Source organism: Lepidochelys olivacea (genome assembly GCF_965140295.1).
Source record: "Lepidochelys olivacea isolate rLepOli2 genome assembly, chromosome: 2".
NCBI lineage: Eukaryota > Metazoa > Chordata > Testudines > Cheloniidae > Lepidochelys > Lepidochelys olivacea.
The window spans coordinates 3,295,443-3,312,173 of NC_140412.1; the positions used below are offsets into that span (position 1 = coordinate 3,295,443).

The window sequence follows — 16,731 nt, forward strand, 5'->3', positions numbered from 1 at the left end:
TTCAAAAGGAAACTGCACTCTCCAGGTTGCTGGTTCATGAACGTCAGAGACAGAGACCTATTGGGCCCCCGCGTCCACCAGGCTTAGGAACAAACAAAGATGGTTCCCAGCGGAGGGTTAAAAAATCAGCACTTGGCTAGTGCCCCAGAGTCATTTCTACCTGTCTGCTCTCTAGTGCTCTGCAGGAAATGCTGTGGCCTTCGCTCCAGAGATCTCAAAGCCGTTTACAGACATCCATGAATTTATCCTCACAAGTTCTTTGTGAGTCTGGTCAGTAGAGTTTGCCCATCGCACACAGGAGGAAGGGACTTGGCCGTAGTTACCCAGCAAGTCCGTAGCCGAGCTGAGCCTAAAGCCAGGAGTCCTGGCTGCCTGTCCTGTGTTCTAACCAAGAGAGTTGGGCTTTCAGTCCTGGTCCTAGTGGCTGAGATCCACCTCACAAAAGCCATTCCCATGAAGTATCCAAGGACTAGTTGAGCCATGGAGCCCCAAGTCTCACCCCCTCCAGAGGGGCTCCCTCTGGGGCAGGTTTAAGGGTAATTGGTGGAGGCCTGCAGTGAGGGGGCAGCAGCTTGCTCTGTCTTGGCTGAACCTTTCATGCAAAAACAGGGCCTGTTCCTCTAGGCCTGTCAGTCCCCAGCTGCAGTAACCGCCGTGTTCTGCTCCCTCTCATGTTACAGTGCTGCATCGACGACTTCGGGGACGTGGTCCTGCTGCTGCTGGAGGCCGGCGCTGACGTCAACGCCTGCGACAGTGAGCTCTGGACGCCGCTGCACGCCGCTGCGACCTGCGGACACCTGCACCTGGTGGAGCTGCTGATTAAACAGTACGCAGGCCACGCGGGGGGCCGGGGCGGGGGTGTGACGGCAGGTGAAGGGAATGAGCGGCCTTCTCTCCCCGTAGCGGAAAGGGGCTGCAAACAGACCAGCATGAGGTGAGGAAGGAGCGGGAGAGTTAGGCCTCATGAAGAAACCTACAACAGAGCGATGTACTCCCAGAAGGAGACAGTTCGAGCGGCTGCTCTGGAGTTCAGAGGGTCCTGGGACTTGATTGGGGCAGTAACCCTGCAGCCTGGGGCAGGAAAGGTGCCTTGGAGTGAGGGCACCCGGAACTGCTTAGAACCCTCCTTGGCCCTGGGATTGCCACCCCCCGACCTAGCTTTGAGTCAAGGGAAGTGAACCTGGCACCGGGTAGTCTGGCAGAATTAGCCCAGCCTGGGATGATTCCTGCACCCGGAGAGGCTGTGACTGTTTCTATCCCAGTCTCTACCCCTGTGACCTGAAGGAGAGCTCTGTGCAGCTTGAAAGCTTCTCTCTCCCCAGGAGAAGTTGGTCCAATCAAAGATATTACCTCCCGGACCTCAACCAACACGGCTACAACCCACAGCAGTTCCACTCACCCTCCACCCCCAGTCCTGACTCTGGAGCACCCCCTGCTGTCCAGTCCTCATACTTTCCTATGCAGTTGCTGAGCTCTGTCAGGGATGATTTGCTGAATGCCACCTAGAGGTCCTATACCTAGCCCAGGCATCTCTCTTTCCTGTGACCCAAGCCAGGTTTGAACGCCCAGGTTTTCAGAGGAGGCAGGCCGGAGTATTAACCCTTGGGGGCTCGCCTCCCCTGGAACAATTGCATCTTTTGCAGCTTGCTTATTTCCCCTCCCCTCAGATTGAAGTCACGTTGTCAGACTCCATTGTAGTTGTTTGGAACCCTGCTTGTAGGGCTGTAAATGTTTAATGGGGGTGTATTGTTGACCAAGTAACCCAATCTGCCTCCGTCTGGGCTGCTGCAGGAATCTCCTGTTAGTGAGGCCTTGGCCTGGCTGCAGCTGGACGAGACAGTTTGCGTCAGTAAATCCTCTGCTGCTGCTCTTGCTGTACAGCATGACCGAGTTATGAAAGGCCTTTCCCCATCACTCCCTGCCCAGGAGGGCTGGGGTTTGAATGCCAGCTGAGGACAAGCATGGACCTGCCTGCTGATCCCCCAGCCCCTCGAGGCTGCCTGAAGTCCTCATGGCACCCTGGTCGCTTGGCAGCACCTCAGCTGAGTCTGTGTTTTAAAGCTGGAAGTAGGGTTAGGAGGAGAACGGGGGGTGCATCAATCTGGGGCCGCCTGGGGAAGGCAAAGCGTAGCCAGGAGGAGTAAGCCTGGGTAGGAACAATGCGGGAGGCAAATGGGGACAGGCAGGCTCCTGAAAGAACAGGGGTAATATGGGCTTCTTCAGCATCTCATCAGACACCAGATCTGTAACTCCCACTGGCTGGATTTCTGTGCCCTCCCTCCCACCCCCCCGCCTCTTTGAAAACATCCTGGAGAGAGGACTCTTTTCCTCTGCCACCTCCTCATCCTTCTGCCAGGGACATCAGTGTGGAAACAGGAGAACAGAGCTGCTCCTTCCCCAGTGGAGTCCAGCCGTCCCTGCCGATGCCCATCACATGGGGTGGTGCCGGAGCGGAGTGCAGTGCCCCAGAGGGGGACTGCAGGGCTCTGCTGAAGAAGCAGCAGCCAGACCCTTGAGGAGCAAGGATCCTGTTTCATGCAGCCGTCCCTGGCTCATAGTGGAGGCGGGACAAGAAACCCAATCTACAAGACAGGCAGAATCATGCCCATGGAGAATGTTTTCCAGAAGCCGTTGGTGGCTCGTTAATAAAAACGGCTCCTTGTATCTGTTACGCTAGCTGCCCAGCGGCACGCGGGTGCTGTGCATGGCATTACCATGGACACAGCAGAGAGGTAGCCACCTGCCTTGTTTCCTCACTGTTTATTTCTTCTTCTTCCCCTGCCCAGTGGTGCCAATCTCCTGGCCGTGAACACAGACGGGAACATGCCATACGACCTCTGCGAGGACGATGTGACGCTGGACTACATTGAAACGGCCATGGCAGATCAGGGTGAGTCTCCCCAATCCTGGGCCGGTGTCTCATTCCCTTTCCCTGTTGTCACATTGATGTTTCATGGTTATTCACACACTGCTGGGTGTGGTCGTCCCACCCCCCGGTCCGTCCCCCCCACCGGCTGTCCTATTCTGTTCGGGCATTGCAAGCCCCCGCCATGGTGCAGCAAGCCACTGTCAGGGCTGGGCGGGTTGGCACCTTGGCAGCAGTGTCCAACCCAGAATGCCCCATTTACCTTCCAGTGAGATCTGTGTTGGGTTCTCTCGTTGCGCAGCTTCTGTTTCTAGTGCTCTCCTGACACAGAGAGACATCCTAGAATGAAGGAGCATCACTTCTTAAGATCCAGATTTTGACTCCTCCCCTGCTAGATGGCTCCAGGCTGGGCTGGGAAAGGGCTGTAGGGAACCCTATTAGCAGTCTCCTTCCTCTTAACCACGGAGATTTCCTGGTGGGTGATGAGCCTCTTGCATAGAGACCACTGATTTCTTGCTCCTTTTGTTATTTATACAGTGCCATGGGTGTGCATGGCACTTGACGACAGACAGAAGTGATCTTCCCCATGAAGAGCCACCAGTCTACGTTCAATAAACCCCGCTTAGACACAGGGAGAATTGCTAGCTGGCAAGGGGAGTGGGAGTAATGGGAAGCTCGCATACTTTGAGGCGAGGAGAGTTACCTGCACCAAACACATCCATTTGTTTATGTACAAAACCCATCAAGTTGATGCAGGAGTGCGGGGCAAGGGCGGAGCTGGTGGAAGAAATGGGTTCTGAGGAGGGGTTTGAAGGAGCAGCATTCGGGTTGTCTGGCATACAGGACCAGGAAGGACGTCCCACGGAGCGAGGGCGACATGGGCAATGGCTAAGGGTGAAAGAAAGTCAAACTAGGTAAGCAGGCTAGTGGAGGGAGACAAGGGAGCAGGGGAATGTGGGCCTGAGCCCTGAAGGGGAGGAGGGAGGAGCTGGCCCCTGATGTGGAAGGTAGATGTTGAAGGGCCTGGGGGAAAACTGGGAATGGGGGGAGATTGATGGTGGGGATCCAGTTGTTGGAGACACAGGTACAGATGGGAGACTAAGCAGAGGGGAGCAACCCAGGGGAAAGGGTGGATTTTGTAAGCAATGAGATGGAAGCAAAGCCATGGGAGTGGAGTAGGTCACTCAGGTACGGTGCAGAGTAGATGACCAAGTAGATGGCTGCTTTTGGGCAAGGGATGTGTGCGCGTCTTCCTGGGTAGACTAGTGCAGATTGTAAGAAACCAGCATTGTCTTTGGCCTGGAGTCCAATAAGCAAACACCTCTCAGCCTTGCTGCTGGGGTACAGGCCAGCTCCCAGTCCCATCTACCATGGCTACCCTCCTGGCACTTACTCTCTGTGTAGGAATAACTCAGGAGGCGATTGAGGAGGCCCGAGCTGCCACGGAGCACAGCATGGTGGAAGATATCCGAAAGCTGCTTCAGGCAGGTGCCGATCTGAACACTCCACTTGACCACAGTGCCACTCTGGTAAGTTCCCCGGTCATAGTGCCGAGAGCTAGGGAGAGCTCTGCCCGAGAAGTGAGGCGCAGGAGACCATGGCTGCTGGGGAACATGGAGTGGGGGACTGGTCTTAGGGAGGCAGCACAAGCCCCACCTCTTGGGGGACAAAGCACTGGTGAACATACTCAATCTGGCCGTGGCTGGGGAGAAACTAGAACTGACCCATTGCTCTGGAGCTCCTCTGCATGCGGGACGCCTCGTAGGCCACCAGCAGCAGGGCCGGAACCACTAGCTTTTCCTTCCAAGGACTTTGCCTGTTCAGACCAATAGCCGTGGAAGCACTGCCAGCAGTCAGGGCCACCACCTGTGCCTCTAAGCAAGCCAAACTGAAAGCTAGCAAAACCCAGTCTCCACATCCCCCAGCAGCTGCTGCAGTCCTGGGGCTTAGGACAGCGCCTGTGGCTCTGGTGGAGAACTATCTCCTGTCCGCAGACAAGGCAAGTCCATCCTGCTACGTTTGCCATTGCTGAGCACTGGGTTCTCCCATCCCACCTAAAGGCTGTGCAGTGAATACAAATGCACTGAAACGGCTCAGTCCGAGCCCACAGAGCCATCTGGGGCCACTGTGTCTCCACCTACAGAGTCCCAGTCCACGTGCTCATATATCGGAGTGCTCAGACGCAGTCCACGGTCTTGGGGTCCATTTGGGTCCCTCAGAGCTGTTAGAAGTCAAGGTAGCCATGGCAGCAAGAACCTCCCACTTCCACCTGGGTCTGGCCAGAACATCTGCCCATCTCCCGTCAGGCTCTGGCCTGGTTACAATGATTCACATGTCTGCGACCACCCGGGTAGATCATTTCAACCCTGCATTGCCAGAAGCTGCATGCTCTGAGAAAGCACCAGCTAGTACAAAATGCAGCAGTCCATCTCCTCAGCCGCATGGGGTGCTGTGAAGACATTCCCCGATGCACCATGCTCTGCCCTGGCTACGCATTGAGCACGCACTCCAGCTCTCTCTGCCCTGATACTCAAGGCCCTGCATGCGCCTGCCTCTGGAGGATCCAGTTCACAGTGGAACCCCCTCCTTGCACAGCATGTTGGCTCCTGCTGCAGAGCTGCTTGGGTGTGGCCTGGGAAGAATGGCCAGCTGGCTCGCTAGCTGTCCCCTCTGTGCCCATTCCTTGGCCTGTTGATCACAGCAGGGAAGGAGGTGACCCCATACCCTTCTGTCTCTGGAGACTGCTGATCAAATGGGACAGGCCCAGATGGAACTGACTGGTCTCCATCTGAGCCCAAGTTCACACTAGAAACTTCATAGAATCATAGAAGATCAGGGTTGGAAGGGACCTCAGGAGGTCATCTAGTACAACCCCCTGCTCAAAGCAGGACAGGTCCCCAACTAAATCATCCCAGCCAGGGCTTTGTCAAGCCTGACCTTAAAAACCTCTAAGGAAGAAGATTCCACCACCTCCCTAGGGAACCCATTCCAGTGTTTCACCACCCTCCTAGTGAAAAAGTTTTTCCTAATATCCAACCTAAACCTCTCCCACTGCAACTTGAGACCATTACTCCTCCTTCTGTCATCTGCTACCACTCCATCCTCTTTGAAACCCCCTTTCAGGGAGTTGAAAGCAGCTATCAAATCCCCCCTCATTCTTCTCTTCTGCAGACTAAACAATCCCAGTTCCCTCAGCCTCTCCTCATAAGTCATGTGTTCCAGTCCCCTAATCATTTTTATTGCCCTCCGCTGGACGTTTTCCAATTTTTCCACATCCTTCTTGTAGTGTGGGGCCCAAAACTGGACACAGTACTCCAGATGAGGCCTCACCAATGTGGAATAGAGGGGAACGATCACGTCCCTCGATCTGCTGCCAATGCCCCTACTTATACATCCCCAAATGCCGTTGGCCTTCTTGGCAACAAGGGCACACTGTTGACTTACATCCAGCTTCTCGTCCACTGTCACCCCTAGGTCCTTTTCTGCAGAACTGCTGCCTAGCCATTCGGTCCCTAGTCTGTAGCGGTGCATGGGATTCTTCCGTCCTAAGTGCAGGACTCTGCACTTATCCTTGTTGAACCTCATCAGATTTCTTTTGGCCCAATCCTCTAATTTGTCTAGGGCCCTCTGTATCCTATCCCTACCCTCCAGCATATCTACCTCTCCTCCCAGTTTAGTGTCATCAACTTCGATGGTAGAGTAACACCAGTGTGGGGAGCGGGGGGAGTTATTTTACTTTCTGTAACGCTTCTCTACTGGCATAAACCCTAGTGTCAATGCAGCGATACTGGGCAAGGCACTTGGATGCTGCTATCGTTTGTTTCACTCGGGATTGGTATAAACTGTCCCAGCAAACCGCCTCTTTGCAGGTGTCAGCAGCAACTGCCCTGAGCAGGTTTGCTGGTTTAGCCATCCCAGCCAAGCTTTGCCGGAGAGAGCAGCCCTGGCGTTAGGGCCTGGCCCGGGTTTCTAGCGCTGGCAACTTCTGCTTTGCAGCTGCACATTGCCTCGGCAAATGGCTACCTGGAAGCTGCCGAGCTGCTGCTGGAACACAAGGCCAGCACGAGCGCGAAGGACAATGATGGGTGGGAGCCCCTCCATGCTGCCGCCTGCTGGGGGCAGGTGAGTACTTGTAGGCAGGTGAGAATGCACATCTAGCCCACTGGCTGAGGGGTGGGCAGCTGGTAACTCGGAGTGTTCCTATTGGGAACATCCTCCCAGTGGTGGAGTACAGCGCCTCCTAGCGGCACAGCCACCTCAGCACTGGTCATGGACGGCATTCCCTTGCTGTCGGGCCTGCCAGCGTGCTTTCCGTAGGATTGTACGGGGGCCAGGCATATGGAAGCGATGGCTACTGAGAGTGGGGTGCTGGGCACAGGGCCACCCCAATTCCTCCCGAAGGGCCCTGGGGTGTCAAGGGGCAGGAGGGAGCTCAGGTGAACGCCTGCTGTAAAGGATGGGTGGCCGGCTCCAGTTGCAGCTCAGCAGTCAGGAATCGGAACGTGCTGTGGATGGGGGAGGGGGTGGGCAGGGGGTGCTAGAAATCTCCCTCCTGCCGGGCACAGGGCATGCGGGTCCCACTTGTGAACTCCCCCCCCACTCCCCCAGGTCATTATGGCAGTGGGAGCCGACAGGCCCAGGACACAGGAGGGTGCTGATCTGCAGAGGCTGCAGCGTCTCTGCTTCTGGCATACGCGGTTCCCAGCTGGGTGGTGATGGGGGCAGAGGGGCGTTTTCCTCTCAGCTCGGGGGCGGAGCAGGTTTGTGTGTTAGATTCTTCCTGCTTCGCTAAAGGCAACTTCCCTTGGCGCCTTCAGATCCATCTGGTGGAGCTGCTGGTGGCCCATGGAGCTGATCTCAATGGGAAGTCTGTGCTGGACGAGACGCCCTTGGGTGAGTCAAGCCGTTAGGAGAGTAGGGAGTGGAGGAGGCTGGAGGGGTGCAAGGGAAGGGGAGAGACCGAAGGAGACAGAGGCTGGTGGAGATGGATGGGGATGGGAGTGGAGCGGGGAGGTGATGGGGGCAGTACGGACTTTCTGACTCTGCAAATCCTCCGAGGTGCCTTGTTGTGTTTCGTGTGGCAGGCTCCTCCCCAACCCAGCAGTGCATTCCGAGGACCCTGCAGCCACTCCTGCTGCCAATCCCACCTCGTCCTGAACCCCCTGAAAGGCCTTAGACCCCTTTCTGTCCTCACCTCAAAGCCACGCTTTCCATTCGGGGATCAGCAGGGGTCCTTCCCAGCCCCACCTCTTTTTTCCGCCTCCACGCCTGCTCCTCCAAACCCGCCCGGGAGAGTGAAAATGCCCCATTTCTCCCAGTCCTGCTGGGGCTTCCATCCTCCAGGGGCTCAGCAGCACAGAGCCCACCTGCCCCCTCGCCTGCCCTCCAGTGCCTAGGGAGCCAGAGTCCCAAGCATGAGATTATGGTCCGCAAACATAATGCAAATGATCAATACACGCAGACAGCATAGAAACGATCATGTGACACTGCCTAGCCAGGTAGCCTGAACAGGCTAACCCAAGCACAGTGTGTAGGGGGCAAGCGGTGGGGAAAGGCAGATACAACAGAGAGGTTGAGGCAGACTGGGCGTGGGGTATGCTGGAAGGCTGGGGCTTAATTCTGATTCGGTTCTCTTTGTCGGCATGGTTAGGCTCTTGGGCTGGGGAGAAGAGGTGGGGTGTGAGGAGGATCGGGGGCAGGTGAGAGAGCAGAAAGAGGCTGGTGTTTGAGGAGCTCCTGCCGTCTAAAGACCCTTTCCCATCTCTCCCCACGTCATCTGCTCTCTGCCCCAAACGTTCCCCTCTTCCCTGCTTGCTCTGCTGGTGTGTACTCCTCTGTGAGCGGTGAGGTGGGCTGGCGGAGTGCAGGGGATGAGAAGGGCAGAGTGAGTGCTTTGAGGGGGGACCATCCCGGAGGCTGCGTGGCTCAGCGGTCAGTCGGGAGAGTGGAGGTAGCAGGGGAGCTGGAGAGGCAGGAATGCCTGAGAAGGGGGTGGCAGCAGAGGAGATCCCAGTGGGCAGGGAGTGGATGATCCTTGCCGTGGTGGGATTGCAGAGCTGGGAAGGAGTGGCGCGGAGTGCATGCCCTGGGGCTGGCTCTGCTCTGGAGCCACATGGCTGTTCACCCCCCCCCGTCCCTCCCCCATGTGACCCTTGCAGACGTGTGCGGCGATGAGGAGGTCCGGGCCAAGCTGCTGGAGCTGAAGCACAAGCATGATGTCATCATGAAGTCTCACGACAAGCACAAGTCGCTGCTGCAGCGACGCACCTCCAGCGCTGGCAGCCGAGGGTAAGGCCGGGGGGGACCGCTACGGACAGCTGGCCTCCCTCGCAGGGGGAAGAGGCCACCCCAGAGCAGGACCCTCATTCCCAGGGGCCAGGCAGATCTGGGGAACTCAGCTGAGGCTTCCCGTCATCGGAGCTCCGGACCCTTCGCACCTTAGCTGCAGCTAGGCTCTGATGTCCCCTGCGCCCACCGGCTTTGTGCCCAAACTGAACACACGATGGCGCTCTGCTGCCATCGGGGCTGCTGTTAATGGGCACCCAGGCACCACCCTCCCCCGCCAGCTGAGCAGGCTCCAGCAAAACCACGCCTTTTAAATGTGTAGAACGGCTTGAATATAATCTGTGCCCATCCCCTTCATCCGTAACCATGGAAAGATAAGTGATCAGGCCAGTGGCAGCATATCTCTGGGCCTGTCCGTGCACCATCCGCTCCGCTTTTCAGCACCAGCTGGAAATGAATGTCCCGCAGGCGTTTGCCCCCAACCGAATAGCAGCGGTGGAGAGGTCGGTCCCTGGCGTACTGGCTCGCTCCCTGGCGGGAAGCACTCCCCTGTTTTCCAGCCATGCTGATCCTGCTCTCCGCTGTCCCCAGGAAGGTGGTGCGGCGGGTCAGTGTGACGGAGCGCACCAACTTGTATCGCAAGGAGCACGAGAAAGAGGCCATCGTCTGGCAGCAGGTGGAGTACCGGGAGAACGAGGCTGAGCTTGAGGACGAGGACAAGCAAACGGACGCTGAGCTCCGGCAGCACCTCTCCGTGAGTAGGGGCCTCGCCCTAGTGGGGACAGCCACAGCACCCCCACATTCCCTGCAGCCCCTTGGCACGCCGTGTTGGAGTGAGACGGCCGCGTTGCATGGTCCTGCCTGGCGCTGAGCATGTCTGTCTCCTGTCCCTCTTCTCAGCTCCAGGGAGAGGAGAGGTGGGTTCCCCCTCACTGCTACCCCCACCCCGAATGGATGCTCAGGGCTCCTGCCTCCACCCAGCAGCAGCAGGCTCCGAGAGCCCTGGACAAGGCTCTTGGGTGCCCCATGTGGTTGGAACCGAGTATCACTGGCCTAAACCACCCGAGCACGTCCCAGGTCCTGCTCCCCTGGCAGCCCTTAGCACTTCCCTCCCAGCGTCCCATGTGCCCCCAGCAGCCCCAAACCTGTGCTAGTGGGACCCCCCAATGGATTCCTGCAGGGCTCCAGGTGTCCAGATCGAAGGCTGAGTACTGTACTGTTCTCCCCATCAGGGCGCCGAGGCAGAAGTGGCAGGTCCAGGGGTCTTGGTGGGAGACGAGCATCAGAATCCGGGACTGAGCCAGAGAAATGGAACTGCGGGCTCTTCTGCCCCTGGCCCCCCCAAACACCTCTACTCCAAGAGGCTGGACCGCAGCATCTCCTACCAGCTGGCCACCCAAGAGGAGCTGTCGGCCGACCTGTGCAAGGAGAAGTCCCACCACACACTAGCGGACCTCAAACGCCAGCGGGCAGCAGCCAAGCTCCAGCGACACCATCCAGAGGACTATCCTCCCACCGAGGGTGAGGGCCCCCTCGCGCCTGGCCTCGCTGAGACCCTGCGCAGCAGCAGTCACCCCCGCCTGGACGTGGAGCAGAACTCTGTCTACTACACGGCAGCCAGTGGCGACCCACCTCTTCTGAAGCTGACGGCCCCGGCCGAGGAGACCCCCGCTGAGAAGAACCGATGCTGTAAGCTGATGTGAGGCGCTGGCAAGAGAAGGTGTTGGTGGGGTGTGTCCCCTCCCTGGCATTGACCGATGGCACTAATGCCCCAGGGGGCTGCCTCTGGAACGCTGCAGCAGGGTCGGTTCTGGGAGCTGGTTTATCTTACAGGGACTCATCCATGTTCCAGACCCAGACACCGATCAGTGGCCGGGATCCAAGCGCCCCGTCGTGGGCAGCAGGCTGGGAGCCAGAGGCCTGCCCAAATGGGAGCAGAATGCAATGACCTTCGTTGTCAGTACAGATTTGTGTCCTGGACTGTCTACGGCTCCCCGCATGCAATTTGCCAGCCCCTGCTTGGGTCAGCCCATAGCACGTTGCATGCTGGGAGCTGCAGTTGCAGAGGACTGCATCTCTGTTGGACCTGGTGGCGTTGAATGTTGTGTAAAATGCTGGGCTACTTTTGGTCAGTTGGAGGGTCCCTCCCAGGGTGTCTGTCTGTCTGTCTGGGGTCTGCGTGTGGTTCGCAGGAAGGAGTGGAAAACCTATGGGAGCCCTCAGAGCACAGTGTATACCACGCATACAGCACTGGGGGGCGAGGGGATGTCCCCATGCTTACCTGACACGAAGGCAAACGGCTGCAATGGGGTGAGAACGTTTCTCTTTACACAGAGTTTGTAGCCCAGCAGTCCCATCCTAGGCCTGGGCTGCACACGAGCTGTCCTGGTTTAATGAACGTGCATTTCAAACAGGATGGAAAGCCGTGTAGGTCCCCATGCACGCCCTTTGTGGTGGCTTACAACTGGCTTAGATCACACTCACGGGCTTGGATTCACTAAAGGAAGCGCTGGACTGTGCTTGGCCGTGTGCTGGAACAAGGCCGTCGGCTGTAATTCCCATCTTTTCTTCCAGTGGCGTTAAACTGAACTCTGAATTCAGCGCGGCCATATGCAGCCTTGCACTGAAACAGCCAAAGGTGCGGATGGATGCTGAGTTCACCACGTCAGTGCAAGTCTGATGTGGGTCCGCCCCAAACAACGTAGATAGAAGCTCGTTGTAAACCAGTATGTGTCCACATTGCACAGTGGGTTTGTGTGGGTTTAACTACATTAATCTGAACCCCTGTGCCCCCATGGTACACCACACCATGGTGCCGTGTGCCCTCCCCTCCCCCGCAGAGGACACCTGGTGTGGGGCTGTGTGCCCAGCCCCTTGTGAGCTCCTGCCCTCAGCAGTAAAATCACTTCAGCAAAGCACCTCACCCCAGGCCAAGCACAGCCTCTTGTGCTGGCTGCTCTCCCCAGGAAACATGGCCTGCGAGCGGGACATGGGAGCTGGTTTCTGGCCCCACAGTCCTTTGGGGCCTTGGCCAAGCCATGGCGCTTCCCAGGGCTCAGCGTCTGCATCTGCCAGAGTGGGAGCTGTGGAGGCTGATGAATCTGTAATGGTCTCTAGCCGCCCCTTGCCTGGGCCCTCGGAGCAGCGCTCGAAATGGGAGCAGTCTTGGACAGCGCCTCCTGCTCCCCATTGCTTACATGGGGCTCGAACAGGGCATGCCGATGGCACCCTTCTCTTCTCCCGTTCTCTGCAGAAACGCCGGCCCACCGCGTGTCCCCTCCCTGCACAGGTGAGACATGTTTTTGTCCTCCTGCTGCATGAGGCTCCCAGGAGCCTTATGTTGAACCCCCCACCTCCACCCGAGGGCAGCACTGGTAGCATCTCAGGCGTCCGAGGGCTACCCCAGCTTCACGCCCATTGAGGGGTGCCCTCAGGGGCCCAGGCCCAGTGTGCCAATTCCCAGGTGAGCTCAGCAAAGCCCCTTTGGCCTGCTGCGGAGGGTGGCATGCTGGAACCTGGAGGCCTGTCCCTCTCTATTAATGACTGGGGGGGCTATGGCAGACTTCCGTTGACGTAGGGCCTCAGACTCTGCCTTCTCGGCCTGCCATGCTGTTGCTCCGGCGCCGGGCTCTACGATTAGAACTTCAGGAGGCGGGTGGAGTGGAAGTGGAAGAGCTTCAGCTAGAAATGTTCTCGCCTTTCAGCCGCAATCAGGAGCATGCCGCTCTCTGGGATCCAGCCGGCTGGGGGGTGGCGTCCCTCTGGGGGGTGGCTCTCGTGGCTTGCAATAGCTTATCCCCTAGATGGGATTGTCCCCGCTCGCTTATTCCTCTCTGCCCCGTTGCATCCAGCCGTGGCTATTCAAACCCACGTGCTAGGCCTCTCGTCCCTCTGTTCTTCACCACCCCTCACGGCCTGCGAAGCATCAGCCAGCCCCATCTCCCCAGCCGAAGATCAGCCCTAGCAAGGGCCCAGCTGGATGTAATGCTGCCCACTGGCTGGGGGAAAGCAGGAACCTCACCTTTGAATCCTCTGGGGAACCCCCTTCAGCTCTGACCCTCCAGCTTGGAGAGAGCATCTCTAGGCTGAACTTGTACTGACCACGGGGCCAGTGAAATCTTTCCTCCCATGGTGGTTCTGCTCCAAGAGCCTCCTGCCTGCCCCTGGGAGAATACAACTGTAGGGAGCTCTGGGCCTCTGCTAGGCTCTGGGGCTTGTGCTCACCAGCGATGGCGGCTGGCGTAAAATCTCCTGCCGGGACCGGACTCTGCACGGTGTGTTTGTACACGGTGTGTTTGTTCGTTTTGTATGGAGCACTCTCCTTTGATCACAAAGTCCATTTCCAAGGAGTTCTGTAGCCTTGGTTCCAGCCCAGTCGAGTTGCCTGCCGGCGGGTTCGGAGGTGCTGATTTTATACTTTATTTGGCACAATCTTTCTTGATCTCTCCAGGTTTTGATTTGTAGCTCCTGTTGTCTCTTCATTTCCTGTCCACAATAAACCAGCATTGGAGCAGTGAGCAGCCCTTGTGCTTGGGCCCAAATGTGTCCCTTGCCCCATCAGCACTAACCGCCTCCACCCCCTGAAAGAAATGAGTTAGACAGAGCTGGGCTGCCCCTCCCTGGACCCAGGCAATGCAAGGATCCACTGCTGGGTGTTCTGCCACCCCAGCTCAGGGTGTGTCTCTGCACGGGGGATGGGCCTTCAGGATCCACACCCCTGAGCAATTGGGCTGCAGAGTGGGGCTCACCCTAGCGGTGGGTGCTGTCACTGGCAGCCATTAACCCTTAGCACCGTGGCACCCAGGAGTATTGGGATTCCTAACACAGCCTTCCGGAGTAGCCTGAAAACACCCCAGTCCCGCTCCTGTCTCTGCCTGAGAGGCAGGGAGGCCTGGGTTCCAGATGTTCCCATTCACTGCGTCTGGGTGGGGCTGGGACAGAGTGTTCTGCTAACAAGATGGTCTCACAGGCATGGTCGTTAGGAGGGAAGAAGGGTCTAGTGGTCACAGCAGGACATGGATCCAGGACCCTGGGTTCTCCTTTCAGTGTTCTCTGCATATTCCAGCTCAGGGAGAGGTAGAACTCGAGCTAGCAGACACGCCTCACTCACCCTTTCTTCAGTGACGGTCGCCCATGCCAGGGTGAGGGTTTCAAGGAGGGTCGCACGCCAGCTGCCTCCGTTCACTCGAACCACGTGTTGGGTGAAGCTCGGGGATCTTTCAGCTCCGTGATTAGGTGGCAGAGCAATCAGCTTGTCTACGAAGTCAAACGCAGGGTGGTTCAGGTGGTGATTGACAATCCGATGGCGTCCTGCTCTCAGAACAAGCAAGGGGGGACTCGTTCTCTACCGTTACACCTGGAGCAAAGAGCCTTTGGAGCTGGCGTATCGGTTACAAGGTTCAGCCAGTAGCAATCCATGTAGCGGGGAGAAAACTGTCTGAGTTGGTCAGTATGGCAGATGCACAAGTGATCTTTGAAGGACGAAACAGTAAAACACCTCTTCAGTTTAGGGGCCCCTCTGACAACACACCCCATGTGGCCAGCAGCAACAGACGTGTCAGAAATTTTGCTTGAGAGCAGGCAGAGCCAGGGAATCGCTATCGAATGCCTTTCGAATGCACTGAGGTCAGGGCTTCCCCCATTTCCCCTCATTCAGAAAGTGATAAACAAGAGAAGCCACGGTAATTTTAATAGCACCAGCATGGCCCAGGTAATGGTATCCGCCCTTAACTCACCTGTCCAGAGGGCTAATGGAGCCTCTGCCACTGGCCCTGGACTTGTAGCAACCACAGGGGCTGGTTTCTTACTCAGATCTACACTCTCCATTTAATTACAGTGGGCATGTTAGAAGAAAAGTGGTTCATTCAAGGTGCAAAATGTGCTGTTGCATTCTAGGAACGTGTCCACACGGAAGCATCATTGTCACACATGGAAAAGATTTTTATTGTGGGTTCCCATGTATGGTATAGAGCCAGGTACCGCACCACTTAGTTCCATTTTGTAATGTTTATGGACCAAAAGGAAACAGATCTTTCACTGTCTTCAGGAAAGGGTCCTCTCTCAGCCATATCAGCGTATTGGGTACGAGGGGTGGGGGGTGCGCGCGCGCGCAAACTAATTTTATTAATGATGGAGTTAAAAGGTTCTTAAAGAGCCTAAATAATTTGTACCCTCCACTAAAACTCACTATGCCAGCTTGGGATTTACCCATAGAGCTCTCACAATTGATGGACGCCCCCCCCGCCCCCCTTTGAGGGTGTAGGAAGCTGTAATTTATTTCATTTGTCTACTAAGACGGTGTTTTAAGAGCCCTCACCTCCGCCAGGTGTACATACATTAATGGCTGATCTGCACATCACAGGTTTTCGTAAAAACAAGGTAATTCTCCATATACACTCCCAACGTTTTTAATGAAAGTGATCTATTTTCCTATAAACCAGTTTACCTTTTTACTGGTTTTTCCCCCAAGCCCCCTTCTCAGGCTGGAGAGGCTGTTACATGCTCTGGACGTTAGAGGCATTTTAGCCTTTATCTAGACAGGATGGAACAATTCAGACGGTCCCCAAACTTGTTTATAGCTTATAAAAGAAAGAACAAGGGGAAAGCTGTTTCTGTACAAACCCTGTCACCGTGGGTCAGACCGTTTTAAAGTAGTTTATTAATTGAAAGGGTCGGCCCTTCCTCGGGGGGTCAGGCCGCTAGATCAAGGGCAACTTCTGGGGCTTTTTCTAAACACTGCGCACTCCCATCTGTAACCTAGGTCTGAGGCAAGATTGGGCAGGGCAGCCCTGCAGGCCTTATTTCATTAGGACCCCGTGGTCCCATCAGCCTGGACCAGAGTACTGCCTGTTAATCTAGCCCATGAGTGGGAAAGGGCAGAGGACACTCAAAGGAGAAACAAAGGTTGCTTGCCTGTCACCGGAGTTCTTCGAGACGGACTCTCCGCCTGCCATGCCCCTCGACCGCGGAGTCCTACTGACTAAAGGGGTTGGGGGTCACAGGGGAGGGAACTGAGGTGGCTGCAGCACCATGCCCGGTTTATGCGCTTGCCCTGGGACGTTTGAGGGGCGAGGGAGGCGGGTGAGAGCCTATTCAGGTGGCACCTGTTGGCACATCCTATGAGTGTGGCCATGCAGCGGCCGTCTCCCAGATCCTTGGTTACAGGTAAGTAACCTTCATTGCTCTGCCTGGCTCTGCCCCACCTCACTCTTTGCCCGTGGTCCTGTCACTTCCCCTCTCTGTGCCTCAGTTTCCATTGGAACGTGGGAGTCTGCGGGAATGAACGTTTGAGGCTGAAGTGTTACCAGTGACGTATTGAATGAGACACTCTAGCCCATGATGCGCTGAGCCCCTGAGGAGCCGACTCTCTTTCCCTGAGCCCCGTCCTGCTGCTGCCCCATTTCTAGCAGAGGCAGGGGCCATGGGAAGGCAGCGCTGCTGGCTCCCAGCCCCTTCCGCGCTCTCCACACCGTGGGGAACTGGCAGCCAGCTCCCCACCTCTCCGGGTCCAGGGGATTTCTGAGCCATTCCTGCAGTGTCCTGCTCCATTGTTCGTCCCTATGGATCTCCACTCCCCTTGG

The 16,731-nt window shown here is 56.8% G+C and overlaps 1 protein-coding gene across 6 annotated transcripts in view; it reads left to right on the forward strand.

The window, feature by feature from the left end:
• The window catches only part of PPP1R16A (protein phosphatase 1 regulatory subunit 16A), an 83,154-nt gene extending 69,486 nt beyond the window's left edge, over positions 1-13,668 (forward strand). For all 6 annotated transcript variants that reach the window (XM_084621900.1, XM_084621899.1, XM_084621903.1 and 3 more), the window contains 8 exons: positions 681-826; positions 2,787-2,890; positions 4,271-4,395; positions 6,863-6,988; positions 7,684-7,759; positions 9,025-9,154; positions 9,743-9,905; positions 10,384-13,668. In XM_084621900.1, coding sequence (XP_084478026.1) covers positions 681-826; positions 2,787-2,890; positions 4,271-4,395; positions 6,863-6,988; positions 7,684-7,759; positions 9,025-9,154; positions 9,743-9,905; positions 10,384-10,854 — 1,341 coding nt within the window. In that variant the 3' untranslated portion in view covers positions 10,855-13,668. The remainder of the gene's footprint in view (positions 1-680; positions 827-2,786; positions 2,891-4,270; positions 4,396-6,862; positions 6,989-7,683; positions 7,760-9,024; positions 9,155-9,742; positions 9,906-10,383) is intronic.
• The last annotated feature ends 3,063 nt before the right edge of the window (positions 13,669-16,731 follow it).